The sequence below is a fragment of the Scyliorhinus canicula genome, chromosome 7 (assembly GCF_902713615.1).
Source record: "Scyliorhinus canicula chromosome 7, sScyCan1.1, whole genome shotgun sequence".
Classification (NCBI taxonomy): Eukaryota; Metazoa; Chordata; class Chondrichthyes; order Carcharhiniformes; family Scyliorhinidae; genus Scyliorhinus; species Scyliorhinus canicula.
This window is the reverse complement of record NC_052152.1, coordinates 36420619-36447445: the sequence shown is the minus strand read 5'-3', so window position 1 is coordinate 36447445 and position 26827 is coordinate 36420619. Positions and strand designations below refer to the sequence as shown.

At 49.3% G+C, this 26827-nt stretch overlaps 1 protein-coding gene across 19 annotated transcripts in view; it reads left to right on the top strand.

The window, feature by feature from the left end:
* Nucleotides 1–26827, top strand: part of LOC119968866 (type 2 lactosamine alpha-2,3-sialyltransferase-like) — a 198039-nt gene that overhangs the window by 142419 nt on the left and 28793 nt on the right. For 15 of the 19 annotated variants that reach the window (XM_038801782.1, XM_038801779.1, XM_038801778.1 and 12 more), the window contains 4 exons: nt 5169–5240; nt 6873–6929; nt 12535–12644; nt 13935–13998. In XM_038801782.1, coding sequence (XP_038657710.1) covers nt 5169–5240; nt 6873–6929; nt 12535–12644; nt 13935–13998 — 303 coding nt within the window. The remainder of the gene's footprint in view (nt 1–5168; nt 5241–6872; nt 6930–12534; nt 12645–13934; nt 13999–26827) is intronic. The other 4 variants (XM_038801774.1, XM_038801786.1, XM_038801785.1 and 1 more) reach the window with 2 other exon arrangements.

The window sequence follows — 26827 nt, the reverse complement described above, 5'->3', positions numbered from 1 at the left end:
TGTGGGCTTAAGTGGGGTGCTCTTTCCAAGGGCCGGTGCAGACTCGATGGGCCGAATGGCCTCCTGCACTGTAAATTCTATGATTCTGATTCTTTAAGGCTTGAACACTGCTGCTATATCTGGAAAGCTTCTTGAACCCCTCTCTTAAACATCCAGAAAGACACAAGATAAAATCATCATCACATCCCTACCTTTTAGCATTAACACCTCCATCCCCAAAATAAAATTGGAATCGTTCTGATTTTCATGATGCAATGTGCTCAATGATCATTTATTTTTCATTCCTTCTAAGCTGCAGAATGCAGTCTTGATGCAATCATTATTTCCTTCCACTTATGGTCCAGGCTGATGTCACTTAACTAACATGCCTTGGATTATTGTTTTGCCTTGCTCTTTGAGAAATTGTGGTTAACTCTGTGCAGGCGGCCTTGGCCCTACATGCTGCTTTTCTCAATATTAAAGCTGGTTTCTCCAGAAGTAAGTGGTCTGCAGGTTTCCCAACCTTTGGGCTGCAATCTACCGAAATGGGTGTTGTGTTTCCAGAGTACCGCAGCTGGAAAAACACCAGACCTTCGTTTGCACGATTTGTACAGGTGCACTGTCCTGACTGTCGTACCTGCCAAACAAACCCCGTTGTTTGAAAGGTGATGGACTCTCAGCTACATGCAATGCACAGCTTCATTGCAGGTTGTGAGAACGATGGTGCTGGGGCCAGCAGAAAACTGGGGCGGAACTCTCCCACAAAAATGTCGAAGTGTGGTCTCCGGCGGGAAACGAGGTGCTATTCCTGCTGGGTGGATCGGCGCATTCCAGATCACAATAGAAATTATTTTGGAGCCACAGGTGATTTTGCTCCATGGAATCCGAAGAAGTCGGCAATCCCAGATCCTCCAAGATCGGAGTGCCATTTTTAAAGGGCGCGCTGATCTTAGAATGGCACTACAGCCTCTCCTCCCCAACCCCCCATAACACTACAGCGTCTCCTCCCCAACCCCCTCCCCAATAACACTACAGCCTCTCCTCCCCAACCCCCTCCCCAATAACACTACAGCCTCTCCTCCCCAACCCCCTCCCCAATAACACTACAGCCTCTCCTCCCCAACCCCCTCCCCAATAACACTACAGCCTCTCCTCCCCAACCCCCATAACACTACAGCGTCTCCTCCCCAACCCCCTCCCCAATAACACTACAGCCTCTCCTCCCCAACCCCCATAACACTACAGCGTCTCCTCCCCAACCCCCTCCCCAATAACACTACAGCCTCTTCTCGACAACCCCCTCCCCAATAACACTACAGCCTCTCCTCCCCAACCCCCCATAACACTACAGCCTCTCCTCCCCAACCCCCTCCCCAATAACACTACAGCCTCTCCTCCCCAACCCCCTCCCCAATAACACTACAGCGTCTCCTCCCCAACCCCCTCCCCAATAACACTACAGCCCCTCCTCCCCAACCCCCTCCCCAATAACACTACAGCCTCTCCTCCCCAACCCCCTCCCCAATAACACTACAGCCTCTCCTCCCCAACCCCCTCCCCAATAACACTACAGCCTCTCCTCCCCAACCCCTTCCCCAATAACACTACAGCCTCTCCTCCCCAACCCCCTCCCCAATAACACTACAGCCTCTCCTCCCCAACCCCCCATAACACTACAGCCTCTCCTCCCCAACCCCCTCCCCAATAACACTACAGCCCCTCCTCCCCAACCCCCTCCCCAATAACACTACAGCCTCTCCTCCCCAACCCCCTCCCCAATAACAGTACAGCCTCTCCTCCCCAACCCCCTCCCCAATAACACTACAGCCTCTCCTACCCAACCCCCTCCCCAATAACACTACAGCGTCTCCTCCCCAACCCCCTCCCCAATAACACTACAGCGTCTCCTCCCCAACCCCCTCCCCAATAACACTACAGCCTCTCCTCCCCAACCCCCTCCCCAATAACACTACAGCCTCTCCTCCACAACCCCCTCCCCAATAACACTACAGTCTTTCCTCCCCAACCCCCTCCCCAATAACACTACAGCCTCTCCTCCTCAGCCCCCTCCCCAATAACACTACAGCCTCTCCTCCACAACCCCCTCCCCAATAACACTACAGTCTTTCCTCCCCAACCCCCTCCCCAATAACACTACAGCCTCTCCTCCCCAGCCCCCTCCCCAATAACACTACAGCCTCTCCTCCCCAACCCCCTCCCCAATAACACTACTGCCTCAACTCCCCAAACCCCTCCCCAATAACACTACAGCCTCTCCTCCCCAACCCCCTCCCCAATAACACTCCAGTCCCTCCTCCCCAACCCCCCCATAATGCTGCAGCCTCTCCTCCCCAGCCCCCCATAACACCACTTCCTCTCCTCCCCAACCCCCCATAACACGACAGCCTTTCCTCCCCACCCCTCCAATAACACTAGTCTCTTATCCAACCGCCCCCAATAACACTACAGCCTCTCCTCTCTCTCTCTCTCTCTCTCTCTCTCTCCCCCCCCCCCCCCCCCGCCCCAATAACGCACATTGGCAAGGTGCTCCTCCAATCGCTGGCAAGGTCCCCTTCAGGCTCTGCCCCTTGGCAGTGCCAACCTGGCATTGCTTCCTGGCACCCCAGAAGTGGCAACCTGGTACTACCAGGTTGGCACTCTTAGGGTGCCAGGTTGGCATTGCCAGGGTGCCTGGAGTTGCAGACAGAGCATCTGGAACGACTATAGAACAGAGAAAACCCCAACAGAAAAAAACTGCAGTTGGAAAAAACACCTGCTGAAAAGAGGAAGCACTTCAGAGCTAATGGACCGTGGAAGGTTATAAAAACAAAGCATACCTCCTTTAAAATAGCCTGGGCATGTCATCAAGAGGCTTGTAAAAGATAATGGACCATGAACTTGAATGTAAACACTGCAGCTCAAAGTTTTTCAGCAATCCCAGTGGCTTGAAAAAGTTAAAAGGCAATGAAACTGAATGTGAAAACTTCAACGTTTTCTAACACATCAAAGGGAAGACTTTTACCTTCATCTGGCAGAACATTGATGTTGACTTGCTGGGAGAGAGTTTATAGGTTTTCAAGGCTACAGAGAGAAGACTTGCCGCATGACCCCATCCAGGGAAAGTCCACCTCCCCTGAAGGACCGTGCTCGAACCCTGGAGGTACGTGTAGAGAGGAGAGGGTACTCCTCCCCTTGTTCCCCCTCTGTGTCCCTGCCACCTGGCTCCCGCTATTAGGGATCACTAAGCGGGACCTCCAGCTGAGGGGTGGGAGCACCCCAGGAGGCCACAGCATTCCACGTTAATCTTGCTAGTAAGATTGAAATGGTAATGAGTTCTGATCCGGTTCTTGCCGTTTCCGGGCGAATGGGCCACAGGGAGTGGGCCAGCAGACTCGCTGCGGATTTGACGCCAGGCAAGAATCCCGTCTTCGGGTCCTCGCACACGATCCAGCGGAAATCCTGGCTCGGGCTAACGGTCCGGAGAATCACCCCCTTTGTATTGAGCAAAGTTTGAGTCTTGAGAGGGAAATTGGGGAAGGAGAAATGAGAGAAACGCAAACTGGCGAGGCAAAGAAATAAACATCCTACAAATGAGGGAAAATTCATTTTGGCATGTGCTGTGTGTTTCTGTAGCGGATATTTTGTTATGGGTGTTGAGCAGCTTGGGTGCTGATGCCTGAGAACATGGCCTCCTTGGGCTGTGGGGATGTGGGAGTCAGTGAATTGAAATAGGTTTAGTTTTATTTATTACTTTTATAACTTGCTGTGCATTATAAAGAGTCCTAAATTTGTATGGAAACTTTAGGTACTTTTAGTTTTATCAATGTTTTTGTGATTTGTTTTGAGGTCATTGCGATCTACGCTGTAGAAAATATAACAAGTACATAGTCTTTATTGAAACACAGCCCTTCTTTAAACATTTCTTTTGTTTGCCCAAATTCTATTATCTGCCATTGATTTGTAAAGTTTGTAATTCATCACAAAAACAAAAGATCAAATGTTGTTCCGGGCTTTGTTAAACTTTGAGACACTAAAAAAGGAATTTGCAAACGGTGGGAAAATGCCCAGGTCCAGTATCGATAGTTGCCACATGATGAAATATCAGATGATGAAACCTTCAGAAACATTTCAAAACAGAGTTGTTAATCCTAGTTTTGCATATATTAACAAGCTTGGCTTCAGATGGTCCATGATTCTTATAACTTTGTGTTTTCCTTTGTTTACCATTATCCCTTTTGTTTAAATTTTGTTTAATAATCTTTATTATTGTCACAAGTAGGCTTACATTTACACTGCAATGAAGTTACCCTGTTCGGGTAACACGGGGTGAATTCAGAATGTTCAAATTAGCACGTCTTTTGGGGCTTGTGGGGGGAAACTCCCAGAGCACCTGGAGGAAGCCCTCGCAGACACGGGGAGAATGTGCAGACTCTGCACAGACAATGACCCAAGCCAGGAATCGAACCTGGGACCCTAGCACTGTGAAGCAACAGTGCAAACCACTGTGCTAGCGTGCCACCCATAACTAAATGTCTCTAGTTTTTCAAAGAAAAAAAAGACAGTTGGTGTCCCTCGTCCACCAGTCACATAAAAAGCCCAAGTTGAGCAGTTCCAGTTTTTACTCTGTTCTGATATCAAATTTCAGCAGTACACCCTCAGTGAAGCCGCTTTCACATGCAAACGAGAGGCCAAACACCAGATTTGACTAGCCTTTGGAGACAGCTGGAAAATAATCTGACCCGATGTCTGATTTTTAGGTGCCCCTTTGGCATGAGATATTTGTCCCTGGATTGTCCAGTTTCTAGCTCATTCATGAATCTGACCTCTGTAGAGATGCTGATGACTTTTTGTTTTCAGCATTCTCCATTTTAGATTTAGATTTTCCATGTAATTTATTTACTAAATATCTTAAAATTTATTTCCAGTCATAATCTTGCCAATCCTTGTATTTGCTATGAAGTAAAGCAATTGTTAGCTCCGTAATAGCAGAATGGAAGTGACGTGTTTATGACTTTTGTAGGAGCTAGGAATTCATAAGTATTTCCCAATCAAAACAGTTCTGTCATCATTGATTGCCTTCTTTGAGAAAATAGTAAAAATATAAAGTTTAAATAAGCGGGCTGCTTTTATGGCTAAGACAGGAAAAGCGTGTCCTCTGGTCACTGACGTCGCAATGCCTTATTTCCTAGCGATGTATCCAGAAACTTGAGCTTGCTTCTGCATTTCGCTGGAGTGAAGAGGGCTGAAGATGATCTTACAATGTAAGTCATTTCACTTGTCTGAGGAAAATAAAACTCGCTCAATTTTAAAATAGTTCAATGTTAAGGAATATAAATACCCTCCAAGGAGTAACTATTATAGTTCGTTTTCACATATGTAGAGGACTGTTACTTGTTGCTTTGGAAGTGCTCAGAAAGGAAATGGGACAGATTATTGATCTATCAATCGAGTAGAAAGGACTTGGTGTCATGAACACATTTCAAGCTTGTTTTCTTGGAGATAACTCTGTGGCCGAAGAAAAGAATGGGAGGAACAGAATGGCGCCGTGTCCAAGTCGGAGCCTCTTTTGAAAACTAAAACCCGAGAAATCTCCGAGATTCAACAAGGACTGATGGCTAAACAAATGGATCTTTCTGTCTCTTGGCCTGAGAAAATGCATGTTACTAAACATGATGATTTATTGGCTCCGGGGGAAGCAGTTTTGTTGTATCGGATCCCTGAGAGAAAGAGACGAGAGGTCCTCCAAGAGTCAGGGCGGGCACTGATGGAACAAGGGGTAATAGAAGACTGTCTCAGTGAATGGTCAAAGACCATCAATGGCACCAATAGCCAATCTGATTTGGAGATTCGGCAATTATATTAGAAAGTTAAATCATGCATCTAGGCTTGATACTTGTCTCATGGACGAGCTAATTGAATGTCTGAAAACCGCTTACTTCCCGTCACTTGAAATCTTATAAAAGTATATTGGCAAATAAAATGGGTGGATCCTGCCAAAGAAAAGAAGCAGACTTTGTCACAGCAGGAGGCTGGTGCCAGGTGCCAGGTAATCCCATTTATGCTGTATTAATCTGCTGCCACCTCTCAGCAACTAAGGGATCGCATTTTGAGGCCTCATGACAGTACAAAACCACAGCTCTAGACAATGTTGGAATCTACAGCAGCAACTGAGGGTTCCATCAACAACAATTAGAGGTGGCGCTGGATAGTCACTGGGATATGCAGTTGAGAGTGGAGAAGCCAGATACGGCCTACGGGAGGTTAACAGGATTTGGGGACTTCTTAGATACCTTATTCTGAGATCTAGTCCCGATCGTTTTAGATTCTTAGGCGAATGAGTCCTCCATATGGATGTATCGGATGTTGGGCAAGCATTCCACAATGTAAAAGAGTAGGAAGTTGCTACCTTGAGAATGGAATTATGCTACAAGGAGGAGTGTGTTTAGGAATCAATGGGTGCTGGAGTTACTAAAATATTATTCATTAGGTAGAACCTTCTGGCTGGCAAATGATTATTTTATCCCCTTAACTGGATGTGGCAGTTAAAGGAAAGGATGTGACTGGGTTTACATGTTGTTTTTTGCCCCGTTAGCTGTATGTCTTTAAATTTGAACAGACAGCCAGGTTGGCACATGCAAATTCAGACTTGCCCTCTCCTGAATTTGAAATCACTTGAAGCCCCTGCTTCTTTACAGACCCGGACTGGGGGAAGAAAAAATATGCAACTGAATGAAAGAGGGAAGATAATCTTTATTATTGTCACAAGTAGGCTTACGTTAACACTGCAATTAAGTTACTGTGAAAATCTCCTGGTCGCCACACACCGGCGCCTGTTCGGGTACACAGAGGTAGAATTCAGAATTTCCAATTCACCTAACAAGCATGTCTTTCAGGACTTGTGGGAGAAAACCAGAGCACCTGGAGAAAACCCATGCAGACACGGGGAGAATGTATGTATGGCATAAGATGTATGTAAAATATGGGTTGGGGGGGATGGGACTGATGGGGGAGATTGATGGGATGTAAGGAATGGAGGACTGAGGGAGAGGGGGTGCTGGTCCTGCAGGGGGGCACCAAGGGTGAAGACCTGAAGGATTGCCTAGGGGGGAGGGGGACATTTCGTGAGCCCATAATGTGTTGGTGCTCATTTTGGATAGGGGGGGGGGGGGGAACTGGGGTTCACTGGCATTTGGAGGGGGGCAGCTGCCTTGTTATTGTGAGATTGGGGCACCCTTTGGAGTGGGCCCTGGCGGTGTGATCAGGTTTCGCCCCTCTCAAGACTTGCATTAAACCCTCTCTCCTCCAAAAAACTTTCAAAGTGTGATTGAATCCCACTTCAGCAGCGCTGTCAGAGTCAGTGGGAAAAACACCAATTCCCCCCCCCCCCGGCAACAGCATTCAGAATTTATTCTGAAGAATCGCGGCCGTGGTCTGTCTGCCAAATTTCTCACTGGGTTCTGGATCTATTTCAGCTTGTTACTTGTGGCATTGGAAAAAGGATTTTGACAAAAATATAGTTGCTTTGGCATCATAATATTCCTGCTCTCCATTTTTCCTGTTATTTATTCCTTTTTTGAAAGACTTGGCTAATGGTGCAATTATAGATCAATGGGCATTAGTGGAGGCCCTCTGTCACATTGCCAAGAATTCCTTCTTCACATGGGCCTGGGCAAGGATTAGAACATCACTTTGGGTGCAATTTAATGGGGCAATAAAAAGTGTCCCATTTTGGCCGCATATAGCGGGGTGTTTCTTTGTACCTCCAGCGGTGAGAACCACCCCGCCATCAATGGTGCTCTGCCGGTCTCTGCGGGGAATGCCCCGCCTAGGCCGAGCCCATCAGTGCAAGAAGATGATTTGCGGATCGGGGCACCATTTTTAAATGCCACTCCCATCTTTCGACCTGCCTCGGCATCCCCACCGCGGCCTCCAGACCCCCCACTGCCCCAACTTGCCTCTTGGGGGGTCCTCGAGCCCCCCCCCCCCCCACCCCCACCCTCATTCCCGCTCTGTAGGGTAGGGCACCCACGGGCACATGAAACCTGCCACCCGGGAAACTTGTGTAATGCCAGTCTGGCACCTTGGCAGTGTCAACTGGGGACCCTGCACTGCCAGGGTGCCTCGGTGGCAGTGCCAAAGTGTTAGGCTGGCAGTGCCCAAGTGCCATCGGGAATGCAGGGTACTACCCTGCCCAGAGTCCGACCCACCTCGGGCCTCCAGTGGCCTCTAGCGATCACCTCTGGAACGGAGATCTCCGGTCTCTTGGCCAGGACCTTTGCGAGTATCTTCGCCTCTACATTCAGCAGTGAAATGGGTCTATAATAACCACATTCTATTGGATCCTTTCGTGTGTAGCAGCGATATCGCGGCCTATGTTAGCGTAGGAGGCAGGGCGACCCTTGCCATCGAGTCTGCGAACATTTTGTGTAGGTGTGGGGCCCAGGCTGGTGCGAATGTCTTGCAGAAGTCCGTCGAGAACCCGTCAGGTCCCAAAGTGTTCCCCGCCTGCATGGAGCTGGTTATCTCCATGATCTCTCCCAGTCCTACTGGTGCTTCCAGCTTCCCCCGCCTATCGTCTCCCACGACCGCATGTCCAATTCATTGAAGATTCGTTTCATCTCCGCAACCCCATCGGTGGGTTCGGCGGTGTCCAGCCCTCGATAGAACGTCACAAACGTTCGGTTCATCTCTTTTTGCTCGATTACCAGTCTGCCTCCGCTATCCTTTACCTACACTATTTCCCTCGTGGCTGTCTGCTTTCTCAGCTGGTGAGCCTGCAGGTGGCCAGCCTTTTCTACGTACTCATACAAGGTCTCCCATGTTTGGCGGAGTTGGTACACTGCTTTCCTGGTGGATAGCAGGTTAAATATTATCCGTAGCATTTTCTTCTCCGCCAGAAGCTCTGCGGTCGGGGTCTCGGGAGTACTTTCTGTCGACCTCCAGGATGGAGTTGATCAGTTGTTGCCTGGCCACCCTCTCTTCCCTATCTCTTCTTGCCTTGTAGGCTATAATCTCTCCCCTAATCACTGCCTTCAATGCCTCCCAGAACGTGGAAGGTGGAACTTTCCCGTTTCGGTTGTTTGTAACGTACTTGCCTATGGCCTGTGATATTTTCTGGCAGATGACCTTATCGGCCAGTAGGTCCGTCTCCAACCACCACGTAGGGTGCTCGGCACGGCCGACTCCAACCTCATATCAACGTAATGTGGAGCGTGGCCGGAGATAACTATCGCGGCGTAATACGCTCTTCCTATTCCTGGGACCACCACTTTCCCCACTGCAAAGAAGTCTATTCTCAAGCACACCTTGTGGACCGATGAAACCGGTGGACCCCCCCCCCCCTCCCCCCGATGATAAGCCGGTGTATGTCAATGTCGGGGATTTCCGCCGTGGTCTTGTTTTTATGAAGACTGTATCGTCCCAGTTGGCCGCGTACACATTAACCAATACTACCGGTGCCCCGTATAGGACACTGCTGATCATCCTTGTCACTGTGAACCTCGATCTTTTACGAATCAGTATGGCTATTCTGATGTACCATCAATTGGACTCAAGACACGAATAGGATCCGAACTGTGGCTTTAATCAGCTAGTTGTTAGCCCGGTGGTCGAGTTGTTAGTTGTTAGCCTCGGAGGCGGGGTCTACTTGCCTCTCGACCAATTGATGAGCAGTCACATGACTAGTCCCAGCCAATCGGACGAGAGGCACATGACCAGCCAGAGCCAATGGGAAACCCATGCTCTGCACCAATGGCAGTGCTCACATTCATACCACCACATATTCCACTAGCCCTCGTCCCGTAGCTTGAATGGTATGTCGTCCCAACTGGCCCATTCTTACCTGCAGTCGGTCCTTCTCCCTCGGGTGAGATTCCTGTAGGAAGACTATGTCAGTTTTCAGACTTCTAATAATAATCTTTATTGTGACAAGTAGGCTTACATTAACACTGCAAGGAAGTTACTGTGAAAATCCCCTAGTCATCACATTCCGGCGCCCCTACCGGTACATGGAGGGAGAATTCAGAATTGTACAAATTACCTATCAACACGTCTTTTGGGACTTGTGGGAGGAAACTGGAGCACCCGAGGGAAACCCACGCAGACACGGGGGGAACGTTCAGACGCTGCACAGACAGTGACCCAAGCCGGGAATTGAACCGGGGACACTGTTGCTGTGAGACAACTGTGCTAACCACTGTGCTATCATGCCGCCCATTCAGTTGGGTGAAGACTCTGGATCTTTTCACCGGGCCGTTAAGCCCTCTAACATTCCAGGTGATAATCCTGGTGGGGGATTTTTGTTCCCACGCTCCTGCACTCCAAGGTTTCCCTTTGTTAGGGGGCCATTTAAAATGGCTGCAGTCACTGTTCTCACCATGAACAGGCCCCTACCCCTACCCAAAGGGGCTTCCCTTTGTCCAGGGGGCACCCACATGGCCGCCAACTATGTGTACGCCGCGTGGATGCGCTCCTGCACTCTGGGGTTTCCCTCTGACCGGGGACCCTTCAAAGTGGCTGCTTGCGGTTCCGTTGTTTCCTAAGCGTGTTCCTCCCCTGCCAAGGCCTGTACAATACCCCGCTCACTTGTCCTCTTGTATCCCTTTCTCCCTCCCCTCCCCCACCCCCACCCTTCCCCCGACCGCGACCAGGTGCTCGCTCCCTGTCGGGAGGTGTGCTGAGGACCCCTTGCTTTCTGTCTTTCCGGGCTAGCTACTTCTGCTGGTGTGTTGGCCCTCCTCCCTGGGTTGGTGCCCACTGCAGGATCCTCTCACGGTCCTGGTATCGGTGGGGTTTTGCACTAATCGCCCTCAGCTGCTTCCCGGCCTTGGGTTAGGTCTAAGCGACCTGTGCGCTCTGTCAAGCTCTGGGGGCTTGGGGAAGTTGTCTCTCCCGACTAAGTTGCCCAGGATTTGGACGACGTAGTCCGTCAAGTCTTTGACCTCAATGCCTTCGCACGATCCTGATGTTTTGTCGTCGGGACCTGTTCTCCTGGTCCTTGGCTTTTCCCCTCTGGTTCCCCTGGACTGCCATCAACCTTTTTTACTTCCGCCTCCAGGGTGACTATTCTGTCGCTATAGTCCGTCTCGGCCTTTCCCAGGCTGAGGATCATCCTATCCTGGGTTGCCACTTTTCTCACCAGCCGTCGTTTGCCTTCTACATGATGGCCATCGTCTCCTCTACCGCCACCTTGACCGACACCTGGATTTCTATCTTGATCGCCTCCTTCATGGCGGTCAGCCCCGTCATCAGGAAACTCTTTCATCCGTCTCCAGGTGGTTGGGGTCGTGTGGTTGGCCGCCTTCTCTCCTGGGTGGTCGGGGGCCCCTTCGCCTCGTGGGTCTGCCGTCTCATCCGCCTGCTGGTCATGGCACTTTCCGCCGCTTCTGCTGTCTCTTCGGCCCTCGAGCTCCGAGTTCATTGGCATCCTTCCTCGATTATCCTCTTTAAGTTGTTGAGGGATTTTTCACCTTGAAATCTGGGCAAAATTCAACTAAAAGTGCCTTTTATTGTTCCGGTTCGGAGGAGAGCCTCTCAGCACATTACAGTCACCAGAAGTCAAAAGCCAGTTTTTTGAGCATTGCTTCTTAATTATGATTTTCTTCCATATCGAATCTTCACTGTACTCTCCTCTAATGGAGTTTTTGAGAACTCTGCACAATTTAATTTGTGGCCTAAACAATGTCTTGATTCAGTGATATAGATGGGCTTTATTTATAATTTATTTTTGTCTGTATGTCTAAATCATTCATATAAATGTATCTATTTTTAAATGTTCCAACGTAGATCCTTGGGGCACTCTCATCCTGCCAACTGAAACATTTATTCTTGCCCTTGACTTTCTATCCATGGGGCAACCTTCCTTTTTATTTCAAAATGCTTGAATCTTTGTATTTATATTTGCGCATTGAGCCATTGAGATTGGTATTGATTTTGGAAATGTTAGTACTTCCACAGATTTAATTTAGCTGTGATGCTAGCTCCTGGTTGAATAATTTATATGTGGTTTGAATATCAATGCATGCTGATAATTCTCCTGGTTTGTCTCGTTTGTCAGTGCACTGTATTGATTTTGCCCCAATCCACGCTGCAAGACACTTAGTGTCTCAATTTTGTGGATGCTATCATAGAATGCAGAAGGAGGCCTCAGCCCATCGAGTCGCACCGGCCCTTGGAAAGAGCACCCTACTTGAGCCCACACCTCCACCCTCCCCCCATAACCAACAACCCCACCTATCCTTTTTTTTTGGACATGATGGGCAATTTAGCATGGCTCATCCACCTAACCTACACATCTTTGGACTGTGGGAGAAAACCCACGCAGACACGGGGAGAACGTGCACACTCTGCACAGACAGTGACCCAAACCGGGAATCAAAGCTGCGACCCTGGAGCTGTGAAGCAACACCTGTTAACCACTGTGCTACCGTGCCACGCTATTTTTTTTATGTCTGTTACTCTGCCTGAACGAGGTACTAATGGAACACTGATAAGATTTTAATGTTTGATTCTTCCCACTGAAGTGTTTTTTCTCTCCCACCTTTTGTATTTCACTAGGTCCAAAAGCAAGAACCCCTTCTTGTGTGATTACGACATCGGCTATAAAAGATGGCCTGCTAAAGCATTGGAAGTTCCAGAAATCCTGCCATTTGGCACCTTGAGCTCAGGTACATGGGTCATAGACAGGGGACTATAAATTCTCCTGTTAAAGATGCATCGGTAATTTAATGGCCAAAAGCAATGCTTCGGACACAAAACCACCTTTCCGACTGGAGCACGGTATTGATGGGCCTCTGCAATTAGGAAAGGCCGCATAGACAAATTTATAACTATTGTTAAGATTCTGAAAGAGATTGACTATGATGGAAACCTTGGGGGCAATTAAAGTACATAATACATTTTAGGCATAGGAAGTATGTTTGACAAATGCATCCCTGTTGCATAGGTCAGCCCTCATCTATCTGATTCTCAGTTTGGCATACTTTAGAGATGAATGTGAATAAGATTTGTAGCAAGCACAACTACTGGGGTAAGATTGCAGTGGCCTTTGAACCAACAATATAGTGAACATAGAACATAGAACAGTACAGCACAGAACAGGCCCTTCGGCCCTCGATGTTGTGCCGAGCCATGATCACCCTACTCAAACCCACGTATCCACCCTATACCCGTAACCCAACAACCCCCCCCCCCCTTACCTTACTTTTTAGGACACTACGGGCAATTTAGCATGGCCAATCCACCTAACCCGCACATCTTTGGACTGTGGGAGGAAACCGGAGCACCCGGAGGAAACCCACGCACACACGGGGAGGACGTGCAGACTCCACACAGACAGTGACCCAGCCGGGAATCGAACCTGGGACCCTGGAGCTGTGAAGCATTTATGCTAACCGCCATGCTACCGTGCTGCCGTGAAATAGTATAACAGTAAGAATTTGGTCCATTCCACATTGCCACAATAACCCTATATGTTAGACTAGAGTATTGAGCTTGTTGCGGTAGTTTTAAGGACACCTAGAGTTAATAATTACATGCTAAACATGAGGATGCTGTAGCTATCATGCTTTGGACTTTCTCTTTGTTATTCAAGTACAAATTTCCTCAGACACCTGCAGAGGCAATAAATCTTCAATACCAACAAAATATCACAAATGTTGACAATGTGAAATCCAAAATAGAGAACGTTGGAAGCGCTCAGCGTGTCAGGCAGCACCTGTGCAGGGAGAGAACGTAGGGTTAACACTAGGTCAGTGATATGTCATATTATTTTGATAAAGTTAGAGATGTGTTTCCTCCTTTCCTATATGCAATCACAATTTACTTCCTTTTTTTCCTGCATATGTTGTGCTGGATTATATTCTGACCTCCCTGGGGCAAAACTTGAGGCATCATTTTGAGAGCATAGATACTTAATCCATTTTAAAATTGACTTTATTATTTCACTTGCTTTCCAGAAAGATATTTCCAAGCAGCGCTTGCTAATTTGAAGAGCTGCGACCTTCCAAAAAATCTGAAGAAGTGAGTGAACTCTTTGTTTTAAAACATCTTTATGGGAAGACAGTTTTTATTTCATTTCAGATCAGGTAGAATATTGTAGTCCCAACCCATGTAATGTGGACGCTTAATTTATTTTCTTAATCTTTGCTGTGACAACCTAGGAAAGCAGGATAAGTCCAAGGTCGTTAACCCGCCCAGTGGGAAGCTAACACTACACTTCATATAGAAGTTTCAAAACCCAGCAGAAATCTGTACAGTAGATACCCACTGGTTTAATTTAAGGCTGTGTCCAGGGTGTGCCTGAGTGGGTGTTTGAAGCTTCTGTCTGAAGCAGAAGTGAGCTTCATTACGGTATGAAAAAGTGAGTGGGAAAGGCGTTTCCACAGATGTGCTGCATGTCAAGGCTCCAGCATGGCTAATAACAACTGACAGGAATACAGCCCCAGGCAGACCTGCGGGAACACCATTTGCTGTTATTTAGGGGTTTTTTTTTTGCCCTGAGCTGACTTCATTGGGAACAAATGGTTTGCCATCAGGAATCATTCAAGCCATGTGTTCAGTGGTAGATGTAACCAATCGAATGATGGCAGATAGTCAAAGGCTTTTTCCCAAGGTAGAGGGGTCAATTACTAGGGGGCATAGGTTTAAGGTGCGAGGGGCAAGGTTTAGAGGAGATGTACTAGGCAGGTTTTTTACACAGAAGGTAGTGGGTGCCTGGAACTCGCTACCGGAGGAGGTGGTGGAAGCTGAATAGGATGGGAATAGAGGGATACGGATCCAGGAAGTGCAGAAGATTTTTGAGACGGGCAGCATGGTCGGCACAGGCTTGGAGGGCCGAAGGGCCCGTTGCTGTGCTGTTCGTTTTTTTGTCCTTTGTTCTATAGGTCAGGTTGTTAGGAAAGAGTGAATGTTCCCCAGTGCTTAAGTTAGAATTGGAGTTTTAATTGAGGCGGTGGCCTAGTGGTACAGTCACTGGGGTAGTAATCCAGAGACTCAGCATAATGATCTGGGCACCCAGGTTCGAATCCCACCACAGTGATGGAATTTAAACTCAGTAAAATATCTGGAATTTTTACGCTGACCATAAAACCATTGACAATGGTCATGAATAGCCCATCTGGTTCACTAATCTCCTTTAGGGAAGGAAATCTGCCATTCTTACCTGGTCTGGCCTACATGTGACTCCAGATCCACAACAATGTGGTTGACTCTTAAATGACTCTGAAATGGCCTAGCAAGCCACTCAGTTGCATTCAACCGCTACAAAGCAAAAAAGGAATGAAACCAGACGGACCACCCGGCATCGAATCAGGCACCGGAAACGTCAACGGCAAACCCAGCCCTGCCGATCCTGCAAATTCCTCCTAACATCTGGGGGCTTGTGCCAAAGTTGGGAGAGCTGTTTCACAGGCTAGCCAAGCAACAGCCTGACATAGCTATACTCACAGAATTATACCTTACAAACAGTATCCCAGGTACAGCTGTCACCATTCCTGGGTATGTCCCTCCGGCAGGACAGACCCAGCGGAGGTGGTGGCACAGTGGTATATAGTCAGGAGGGAGTTTCCTTGGGAGTCCTCAACATCGACTCTGGAACTCATGATGCCTTATGGCTTCAGGTTAAACATGGTAACCCCCTGCTGATTACCACATACCGGCCACCATCAGTTGATGAATCCGTACTTCTCCATCTTGAATCCGTACTTCTCCACCACTTGGAGGAAGAACGGAGGGTGGCAAGGGCACAAAATATGCTCTGGGTGGGGGACTTCAATGACCATCACCAAGACTGGATCGGTAGTACTACCACAGACCGAGCTGGCCGGGTCCTAAAGGACATGGCTGCTAGACTGGGACTGCAGCAGGTGGTGAGGAATCAACAAGAGGGAAAAACCTACTTGATCCCATCCTCACCAATCTGCCTGCTACAGATGTATCTGTCCATGATCGTATCGGCAGAAGTGACCACCTTCGCCTTTGTAGTGACTGTGGTGAATTATAAATACTAATAATCCACACTGTATTGTACAACATGTGTTGAGCCTGTATATTGTATTGGATCACGTGTAGTTGCACGGCTCTACCCATAGGGGGAGATGAGGAGATTGTACTGGGTTCCACCCTTGGCTCCGCCCATGACTCCTCCCCTAATCGGAAGTATAAAGGTTGATGCTGAGAGCCTGCCTGACAGTTCATCTGGAGTTCATCGTGTCACAGGCAGGCTCTGTTGTAAGACGATTAAAACCACTGTTCACTTCTAACCACGTGTCCCGCGAATTGATGGTCTCATCAATTTCATCGTCTTAAGAAAGAGTAAGGAACGACTATGGAATCAGCCCTCAAACCTGATCGACTGGAACTCGACCCACAGGATGCAGAGGCGAAAGAAATCTTTTCACACTGGCTCCGATGTTTTAAGGCCTACCTGGCTGAAGCAAGCACCACAGAAACGACGGAGGAGCAGAAATTCAGCCTACTGCACGCAAGGGTGAGCCATCGTATATCTACTCAGTTAAATTGTACCGGCTCATATACAGAGGTCCTGGCCCTACTGGACAGAATATACGTGAGGACCGTCAATGAGGTCTACACGCGCCACGTTTTTACTACTCGCCGCCAGCGCCCCACAGAATCACTAGAAGAATTTCTAAGAGACTTAAAAGCTTTATCCCGGGACAGTAATTACCAGGCTGTAAATGCTGCTGAACATAGGGAACTTGCTGTCCGCGATGTCTTTGTTGCAGGCCTCAGATCCAATTACGTGCGCCAGCGACTGCTTGAGAACGGGGCCCAAAATTTAGAAGACACTGTTGAACTCGCTACTACTATGGAGGTCTCGCTTCGCAGCCTCACCTCATTCCCTGCGGACTCCACGACCACGTCATGGGCCCCAGACCAGCAACTGCCCCAGGCCTGCGCCGCGCGGCCACCCAGTCATTATGCTGCCCCAGCCTGCCACTTTTGTGGCCAGCCCCAGCACCCGCGACAGCACTGCCCAGCCCGCAACGCGACCTGCAGCAGCTGCGGTCGCAAAGGACACTATGCCAGAGTGTGTCTGGCGAAGAAAGCCACAGCCTCTAACCCTCCCGCGGCTCAAAGCACTCGTTCTCTAAATTCGCAGGCCCCGTAACGCTGCGGCCTATACCTCTACTCCGCCCCCACCCACCACGTGCAACCCATGGGGGCCGCCATCTTGGCGGACTCGCACCACGCGGCCGACCACGTGCGACTCATGGGGGCCGCCATCTTGGCGCCATCTTCCTCGCCGCCCACCACGTGCGATCCACGGGGGCGGCCATCTTGGGCCCCATCCACTCCAAATTCAGAAAATCTGATCGAAGACTGCGACCTCAGCGGGCATTCACCACGGGGCCACCCAACACAGCGGACCGAGCCGCGACTACCCGCAACTCGGCTCAGTCACGTTGGACCAGTCGCGTCCAAAACACCTCCGCAACTCAGTGACGACCGTTCAAGTCAACGGGTACAGTACACCGTGCCTCTTCAGCTCCGGGAGCACCGAGAGCTTCGTACACCCAGATCTGGTAAGACGCTGTTCGCTCCCTGTTTTTCCTGCATGGCAAACTATCTCCCTCGCTTCGGGTTCCCACTCTGTTCACATCCAAGGGCGCACTGTCGCGACCCTAACGATCCAAGGCGCTAGTTACTCTAATTTTCAACTATACATCTTGCCCGAACTCTGCGCCCCACTCTTACTGGGACTCGATTTTCAATGCAACCTCAAGAGTCTCACCCTCAGCTTCAGCGGATCTCTACCCCCACTCACTATCTGCAGCCTGGCCACGCTGCAAATCTCCCCCCCTCCTCTCTTTGCCAATCTCACTCCGGACTGTAAACCCGTAGCCACTCGCAGCAGGCGGTACAGCCTGCAGGACAGGGTGTTTATCCTAACCGAGGTCCGGAGGCTCCTACTTGAGGGGATCATAGAGGCCAGTAACAGCCCCTGGAAAGCTCAGGTTGTGGTCGTCAAGACCGGGGAAAAATTCCGCATGGTCGTAGATTATAGTTAGACCATTAATCGGTTTACGCTCCTCGACGCACACCCCCTCCCCAGGATTGCAGACATGGTGAACCAGATCGCCCAGTACCGCATCTTCTCCACGGTGGACCTGAAGTCTGCATACCACCAGCTCCCAATCCGCCCGGAGGACCGCCACTACACGGTGTTCGAGGCCGATGGCCGCCTCTTCCACTTCCTCCGGGTTCCCTTTGGCGTCACGAATGGGGTCTCGGTGTTCCAACGAGCAATGGACCGAATGGTGGACAGTACGGACTGCAGGCCACGTTTTCGTACTTGGATAACGTCACCATAGAACATAGAACATAGAACATAGAACAGTACAGCACAGAACAGGCCCTTCGGCCCTCAATGTTGTGCCGAACAATGATCACCCTACTTTAAACCCACGTAACCCGTATACCCGTAACCCAACAATCCCCCCATTAACCTTACACTACGGGCAATTTAGCATGGCCAATCCACCTAACCCGCACATCTTTGGACTGTGGGAGGAAACCGGAGCACCCGGAGGAAACCCACGCACACACGGGGAGGACGTGCAGACTCCACACAGACAGTGACCCAGCCGGGAATCGAACCTGGGACCCTGGAGCTGTGAAGCATTGATGCTAACCACTATGCTACCGTGTGCGGCTATGACCAGCAGGACCACGATGCCAACCTCAACCGATTTCTCCAGACGGCCCTGAAGCTCAATCTTACATACAACAAGGAGAAATGCATTTTCCGCACGACCAGACTAGCCATCCTCGGCTATATCGTGGAAAACGGAGTCCTGGGCCCTGACCCGGACCGTATGAACTCCCTCTTAGAACTCCCTCTCCCTCATTGTCCCAGGGCCCTCAACCGGTGCCTGGAATTCTTTTCATATTATGCCCAATGGGTCCCTCAGTATGCGGACAAAGCCCGCCCACTCTTTAAGGCCACACTTTTTCCTGTCGGCTGAGGCTCGCCAGGCCTTCAACTGCATCAAGGAGGACATCGCCAAGGCGGCCATGCGGGCGGTGGATGAATCCGTCCCCTTTCAGGTTGAGAGCGATGCCTCAGAGGTAGCTCTTGCAGCCACATTAAATCAGGCAGGGATTACCTGTAAATATGTATGTTAATTTTTGCGTGTTTGTTTTTGTTTGTTTTTTTTTTCTCTCTCCTAACAATTTGTAATTTGTTCAATATAAAATACGAAAACTGAATAAAAACATTTATAAAAAAAAAAAAAAAATCAGGCAGGGAGACCAGTCGCATTTTTCTCCCAAACCCTCTCCGCTTCGGAACTTCGACACTCCTCGGTCGAAAAAGAAGCACAAGCCATTGTGGAGGCTATACGTCACTGGAGGTACTACCTCGCAGGTGGACGGTTCACCCTCATCACCGACCAAAGATCGGTTGCCTTCATGTTTGACAACTCGCAAAGGGGCAAAATTAAAAATGATAAAGTTCTGAGGTGGAGGATCGAGCTCTCCACCTACAAAAACGATATTATGTATCGACTGGGGAAGCTCAACGAGCCCCCAGATGCCCTGTCCCGCTGCACGTGCGTCAGCACGCAGAGCGACCGCTTAAAAGCCATCCACAATGACCTCTGCCACCCGTGGGTCACCCGGCTCGCCCACTATATTAAAGCCCGAAATCTGCCTTTCTCCACTGAAGAGGTAAAAGCCATCACCAGGGATTGCCCGATCTGCGCGGAGTGCAAACCTCATTTCTACAGACCAGACAGGGCCCACCTGGTCAAGGCTTCTAGGCCCTTTGAACGCCTCCCTATCGATTTCAAAGGGCCACTCCTCTTGACTAACCGGAATGTGTACTTCCTGAATGTCATCGACGAGTTCTCCCGATTCCCTTTTGCTATCTCGTGCCCCGATATGACCTCCCACACAGTCATTAGGGCCCTGCATAGTATCTTCACCCTGTTTGGTTTCCCCAGCTATGTACGCAGCGACCGGGGTTCGTCCTTTGAGTGACGAGCAAGGGCGTCGCCTCGAGCAGGACTACCAGCTATAACCCCAGGGGGAACGGGCAGGTGGAGAGGGAGAATGCGACGGTCTGGAAGACCGTCCTACTGACCCTCTGGTCCAGGAATCTCCCGATCTCCCATTGGCAGGAAGTCCTCCCAGATGCGCTCCACACTATTAGGTCCCTCTTATGTACCGCCACCAACCAGACCCCTCAGGGGCACTACCACGGGGGCTTCACTCCCGGCATGGTTGAAGGCACCGGGCCCAGTGCTCCTCCGGAAGCACGTCAGGGCACACAAAACTGACCTACTCGTAGAGAAAGTGCTTCTACTACACTCGAACCCCCAATATGCCTTCATAGAGTACCCTGACGGCCGTCAGGACACCGTATCCCTCTGGGACCTAGCGCCTGCAGGATCAAACCCCACCACTACCACCGCCGAGGTACCCCTCACACTACATCCCACCCAACTCGCCGCGCCTACCTGTTCGCTACACATGTTCCACGCACCCGCAAGCTTCCAGCGCCCCCCAATCCCCAGTCGAACCAGACGGGTACGAAGCTCGGACAGAATCACCCCCGGAGTCCGCCATCGTACCCCAACCGACCGTGATCATCCAGCCACCAGAAGGGGCTGCAACCCCGGTGCTCTGCCGATCACAACGGACAACTCGACCACCGGACAGACTCAATCTGTAAATCATCACCCCCGCCGGACTTGACTTTTTTTACAAGGGGTATTGTACAACATGTGTTGAGCCTGTATATTGTATTGGATGACGTGTAGTTGCACGGCTCTACCCATAGGGGGAGATGAGCAACTTGTACTGGGTTCCACCCTTGGCTCCGCCCATGGCTCCTCCCCCTAACCGGAAGTATAAAGGTTGATGGTGAGAGCCTGCCTGCCAGTTCATCTGGAGTTCATCTTGTCACAGGCAGGCTCTGTTGTAAGACGATTAAAACCACTGTTCACTTCTAACCACGTGTCGCGTGAATTGATGGTCTCATCAGTGACAAAGTCCCATTTTCATATTGAGGATACACTCCATCGTGTTGTGTGTCACTACCACCGTGCTAAATGGAATAGACTTTGAACAGATCTAGCAATTCAAGACTGGGCATCCATGAGGCGCTGTGGGCCATCAGCAGCAGCAGAATTGTATTCAACCACGATCTGCAACCTCATGGTCTGGCATATCCCCCACTGTACTATTAACTCCAATCCAGGGGATCCACCCTGGTTTAATGAAAAATGCAGGAGAACATGCCAGGAGCAACATCAGACATACCGAAAAATGAGGTGTCAACCTGGTTACAACATAGGTCTGCTTCTGTGCCAAACAGCATAAGCAGCAAGTAATAGATAGAGCTAAACAATTCCAACGCAAACGCATCGGATCTAAGTTCTGCAGTCCTGCCATGTCCAGTGGTGAATGGTGTTGGACAATTAAACAACTCACGGGAGGAGGAGGCTCCACAAATAACCCCATCCTCAATGATGTGTGCAAAAGACAAGGCTGAGGCATTTGCAACAATCTTTAGCCAAAAGTGCCAAGTGGATGATCCATCTCGGTCTCCTCTGGAGGTCCCTAGCATCCGGGGTAGACCATTTAGGACAGAGATGAGGAGACATTTCTTCAGCCAAAGAGTGGTGAGCCTGTCTAATTCATTAGCACAGGAAGCAGTTGAGGCTAAGACATTGAATACATTCAAGAGGCGGCTAGATTTGGCACTTGAGAGAATGGGATCAAGGGTTATGGGGAGAAAGCAGGGTTAGACTATTGAGTTGGATGATCAGCCGTGATCATGACGAATGGCGGAGCAGGCTCGAAGGGCTGAATGACTTCCTCCTACTCTTATCTTCTGTGTATCACAGATGTCAGTCTTCAGCCAATATGATTCATTCCATGCGATAGCAAGAAGCAGCTGAAGGCACTGGATACGGCAATGGCTATGGTCCCTGACAATATTCCGGCATTAGTACTGAAGACTTGTGCTCCAGAACTTGCTGCACCCTGAGCCATCTGTTCCAGTACAGCTACAACACTGGCATCTACCCGGCAATGTGGAAAATTGCCCAGGCGTGTCCTGCACGCAAGAAGCAGCACATATCCAACCCAGCCAATTACCTCCCTATCAGTCTACTCTCTATCATCAGCAAAGTGATGGAAGGAGTCATCGACGGTGCTATCAAGTGGCACTTACTCAGCAATAATCTGCTCACAAGCGCTCAGTTTGGATTTTGCCAGGGTCACTCAGTCCTGATCTCATTAAAGCCTTGGTTCAAACATGGGCAAAAGAGCTGAATACCAGAGGTGAAGTGAGAGTGACTGCCCTTGACACAAAGGCAGCATTTGACAGAGTATGGCATCAAGGAGCCCTAGCTAAGCTAGAGTTAATGAGAATCTGCAGTTGAGTCATACCTTGCACAAAGGAAGATGCTTGTGGTGGTTGGAGGTCAATCATCTCGGCTCCAGGCCATCATTGTAAGAGTTCCTACAGAGTAGTGTCTTAGGCCCAACCATTTTGAGCTGCTTCATCAATGACCTCCCTTCCATTATAGTGTCAGAAGTGGGGATGTTTGCGGATGACCGCACAATGTTCAGCACCATTCACTACTCCTCAGGTAATGAAGCAGTCCATGTCCAAATGCAGCAAGACCTGGACAATATCCAGGCTCGGGCTGAAAAGTTGCATGTTACATTTGCGCCAGGCAATGACCATTTCCTACAATAGATGGTACAACCATCGCCCTTTGACGTTCAATGGCAGTACCATTGCTGAAACACCCACAATCAACATCCTGGAGGTCACCATTGATCAGAAACTGATCTGGACTAGCCATATTAATACTGTGGCTACCAGAGCAGGTCAAAGGCTAGGAGTCCTACAGCAAGTAACTCCCACAAGCCTGTCCACCATCTACAGGGCACAAGTGTCAGGAGTGTAATGGAATACTCTCCACTTGCCTGGGCGAGTGCAGCTCAAACAACACTCAGGAGGCTCAACACCATCCAGGACAAAGCCGCCCGCTTGATTTCTCCCCCTTCCACAAACATGCAAACCCTCTACCACCGACAACAGTAGCAGGTGTGTGTACCATTTACAATATGCACTGAAGTAACTTACCAAGGTTCCTTAGACAGCACCTTCCAAACCCACAGCCGCTACCATCTAGAAGGACAAAAGCAGCAGACACCTGGGTACCCCACCACCTGGGGGTTCCCTTCCACGTCGCTCACCATCTTGACTTGGAAAGAAATTGCCGATCCTCCACTTTTGCTGGGGCAAAATCCTGGAACTCCCTCCCTAACACGACAATTGGGACTGCAGCGGTTCAAGAAGGCATCTCATCACCACCTTCTGAAGGGCAACTAAATGCTGGCCTAGCAGCAATACCCACATCCCATAAATGTTTTTTTTTAATTAATAGACCACGCTTACTGTTTAATAGACTACACACATAAAGGAGATACAGGTGACACAGTGGTGTTGTTGGGAAGTGATTGTAGAACACAAAGTTGGAGCTGAAGAAGGCAAGACTTTCTTTCCAATTTCTCATTACAGAGATACCACCGGTGTTTTATAATGGTAAGTTGAAAAAGATTGCAAACTAAGATTGGATGGATTGGATTGGATTGGATTTGTTTATTGTCACGTGTACCGAGGTACAGTGAAAAGTATTTTTCTGCAAGCAGCTCAACAGATCATTCAGTACATGAGAAGAAAAGGAAATTGAACAGAATTCAAGAAAATACATGAGAATACATAATAGGGCAACACAAGATATACAATGTAACTACATAAGCATTGTAAGAAGTCTTACAACACCAGGTTAAAGTCCAACAGGTTTGTTTCAAACACGAGCTTTCGGAGCACGGCTCCTTCTTCAGGTGAATGGAAAGGCTTGTTCCAGAAATGTTTATATAGACACAGTCAGAGATGCCCCGGAATGCGAGCACCTGCAGGCAATCAAATCATCAAAGATGCAGAGAGAGAGGTAACTCCAGGTTAAAGAGGTGTGAATTGTCCCAAGCCAGTTCAGTCGGTAGGCCTCTGCAAGTCCAGGCTTGTTGGTGGGGGCCGAATGTAATGCGACATGAATCCCAGATCCCGGTTGAGTCCGCATTCATGCGTGCGGAACTTAGCTATAAGTTTTTGCTCAGCAATTTTGCGTTGTCGCGTCTCCTGAAGGCCTCCTTGTAGAATGCTGACCCGGAGATCAGAGGCTGAATGTCCTTGACTGCTGAAGTGTTCCCCAACTGGAAGGGAACAGTCCTGCCTGTTGATAGTCGCACGATGCCCGTTTATTCGTTGTCGCAGTGTCTGCATGGTCTCGCCAATGTACCACGCTTCGGGACATCCTTTCCTGCAGCGTATGAGGTAGACTACCTCATAAACATTTCTGGAACAAGCCTTTCCATTCACCTGAAGAAGGAGCCGTGCTCCGAAAGCTCGTGTTTGAAACAAACCTGTTGGACTTTAACCTGGTGTTGTAAGACTTCTTACTGTGCTCACCCCAGTCCAACGCCGGCATCTCCACATCATACATAAGCATTGGCATCGGATGAAGCAGACAGGGTGTAGTGTTAATGAGGACAGTCCATAAAAGGGTCATTTAGGAGTCTGGTGACAGTGGGGAAGAAGCTGTTTTTGAGTCTGTTCGTCCGTGTTCTCAGACTTCTGAATCTCCTGCCCGATGGAAGAAGTTGGAAAAGTGAGTAAGCCGGGTGGGCGGGATCCTTGATTATGCTGCCTGCTTTCCCCCGGCAGCGGGAGGTGTAGATGGAATCAATGGATGGGAGGCAGGTTCGTGTGATGGACTGGGCGGTATTCACGACTCTCTGAAGTTCCTTACGGTCCTGGGCCGAGCAGTTGCCATACCAGGCTGTGATGCAGCCCGAGAGGATGCTCTCTATAGTGCATCTGTAAAAGTTGGTACGGGTTAATGTGGACATGCCAAATTTCCTTAGTTTCCTGAGGATGTAAAGGCGCTGTTGTGCTTTCTTGGTGATAGCGTCGACATGAGTGGACCAGGATAGATCTTTGGTGATGTGCAACCTTAGGAATTTGAAACTGCTCACCATCTCTACCTCGGCTCCGTTGATGCTGACAGGGGTGTGTACAGTACTATGCTTCCTGAAGTCGATGACCAGCTCTTTAGTTTTGCTGGCATTAAGGGAGAGATTGTTGTCATTGCACCACTCCACTAAGTTCTCTATCTCCCTCCTGTATTCAGACTCGTCGTTGTTCGAGATCCGGCCCACTATGGTCGTATCGTCAGCAAACTTGTAGATGGAGTTGGAACCAAGTTTTGCCATGCAGTCGTGTGTGTACAGGGAGTAGAGTAGGGGGCTAAGTACGCAGCCTTGCGGGGCACCGGTGTTGAGGACTATTGTGGAGGAGGTGTTGGTGTTCATTCTTACTGACTGTGGTCTGTTGGTCAGAAAGTCAAGGATCCAGTTGCAGAGTGGAGAGCCAAGTCCTAGGTTTTGGAGCTTTGATATGAGTTTGGCTGGGATTATGGTGTTGAAGGCGGAGCTGTAGTCAATAAATAAGAGTCTGATGTAGGAGTCCTTGTTTTCGAGATGCTCTAGGGATGAGTGTAGGGCCAGGGAAATGGCGTCTGATGTGGACCGGTTGCGACGGTATGCGAATTGAAGTGGGTCAAGGTGTTCCGGGAGTATGGAGGTGATGCGCTTCATGATCAGCCTCTCAAAGCACTTCATTACAACTGACGTCAGGGCCACCGGGCGGTAGTCATTGAGGCACGTTGCCTGGTTCTTCTTTGGTACCGGTATGATGGTAGTCTTCTTGAAGCAGGTGGGGACCTCTGAGTGGAGTAGGGATAGGTTAAAGATGTCTGTGAAAACCTCTGCCAGCTGGTCCGCGCAGGTTCTGAGTGCACGACCAGGGATCCCGTCCGGGCCCATCGCCTTCCGTGGGTTCACTTTCAGGAAGGCCGATCTGACTTCGGAAACTGTGATGGTGGGTATGGGTGAATTATGGGTTGCTGGGGCACTCGATAGCGGGTTGTTGGTTACCTGCTCAAACCGAGCATAGAATGCGTTAAGTTCATCGGGGAGGGGTGCACTGCTGCCAGAGATACTGCTCGGCTTCGCTTTGTAGCCCGTTATGTTGCTTAGTCCTTGCCACAACCGCCGAGAGTCTGTCTGTGACTCTAGCTTAGTTTGATATTCTCTCTTGGCATCTCGGATGGCTTTGCGGAGGTCGTACCTGGATTTCTTGTATAGGACAGGGTCGTCTGCCTTGAACGCCTCAGATCTGTCCTTCAGTAGGGAGTCAATCTCGCGGTTGAGCCATGGTTTCCGGTTGGGGAACGTACGTACTGCTTTCTTTGGCACGCAGTCGTCCACACATTTGCTGATGTGCTGAAGATTTATTCGGACAAAAGACTTTATTCTGAATTCCAACCTTGAAGAGTGATTTGGATTAACTTGGAAAACAAATGGCTAAATCCAAGGTTTGGGTGTTGTGGTGTGACTACCCCCCCCATTATTTTCTAAGCGTCAACTCTGACCAATGGAAGAATGATGTTACCATGGCTACGTCCTTGCCCAAGAAAATACAAGGATTGATCCTGGCACTTTGGCTACCGTATGAAATCAAAATATGATGTACGGTATGCTCAAAATTGGAGCCGGATCACGTTAAATCAGATGAAGATTTGGATACATTATTAACTTTCATGGATATATTGACTTATTAAGAGCCTATGAGGCTTGGTCATATTTTGACAAATTTAGAAAGTCGGAGGATACTCCATAGAAGAGTGATAATGGAATTTAACAGACTATAGAAAGGCTTCAAAAAGTTAGTCTCGAAATTCCT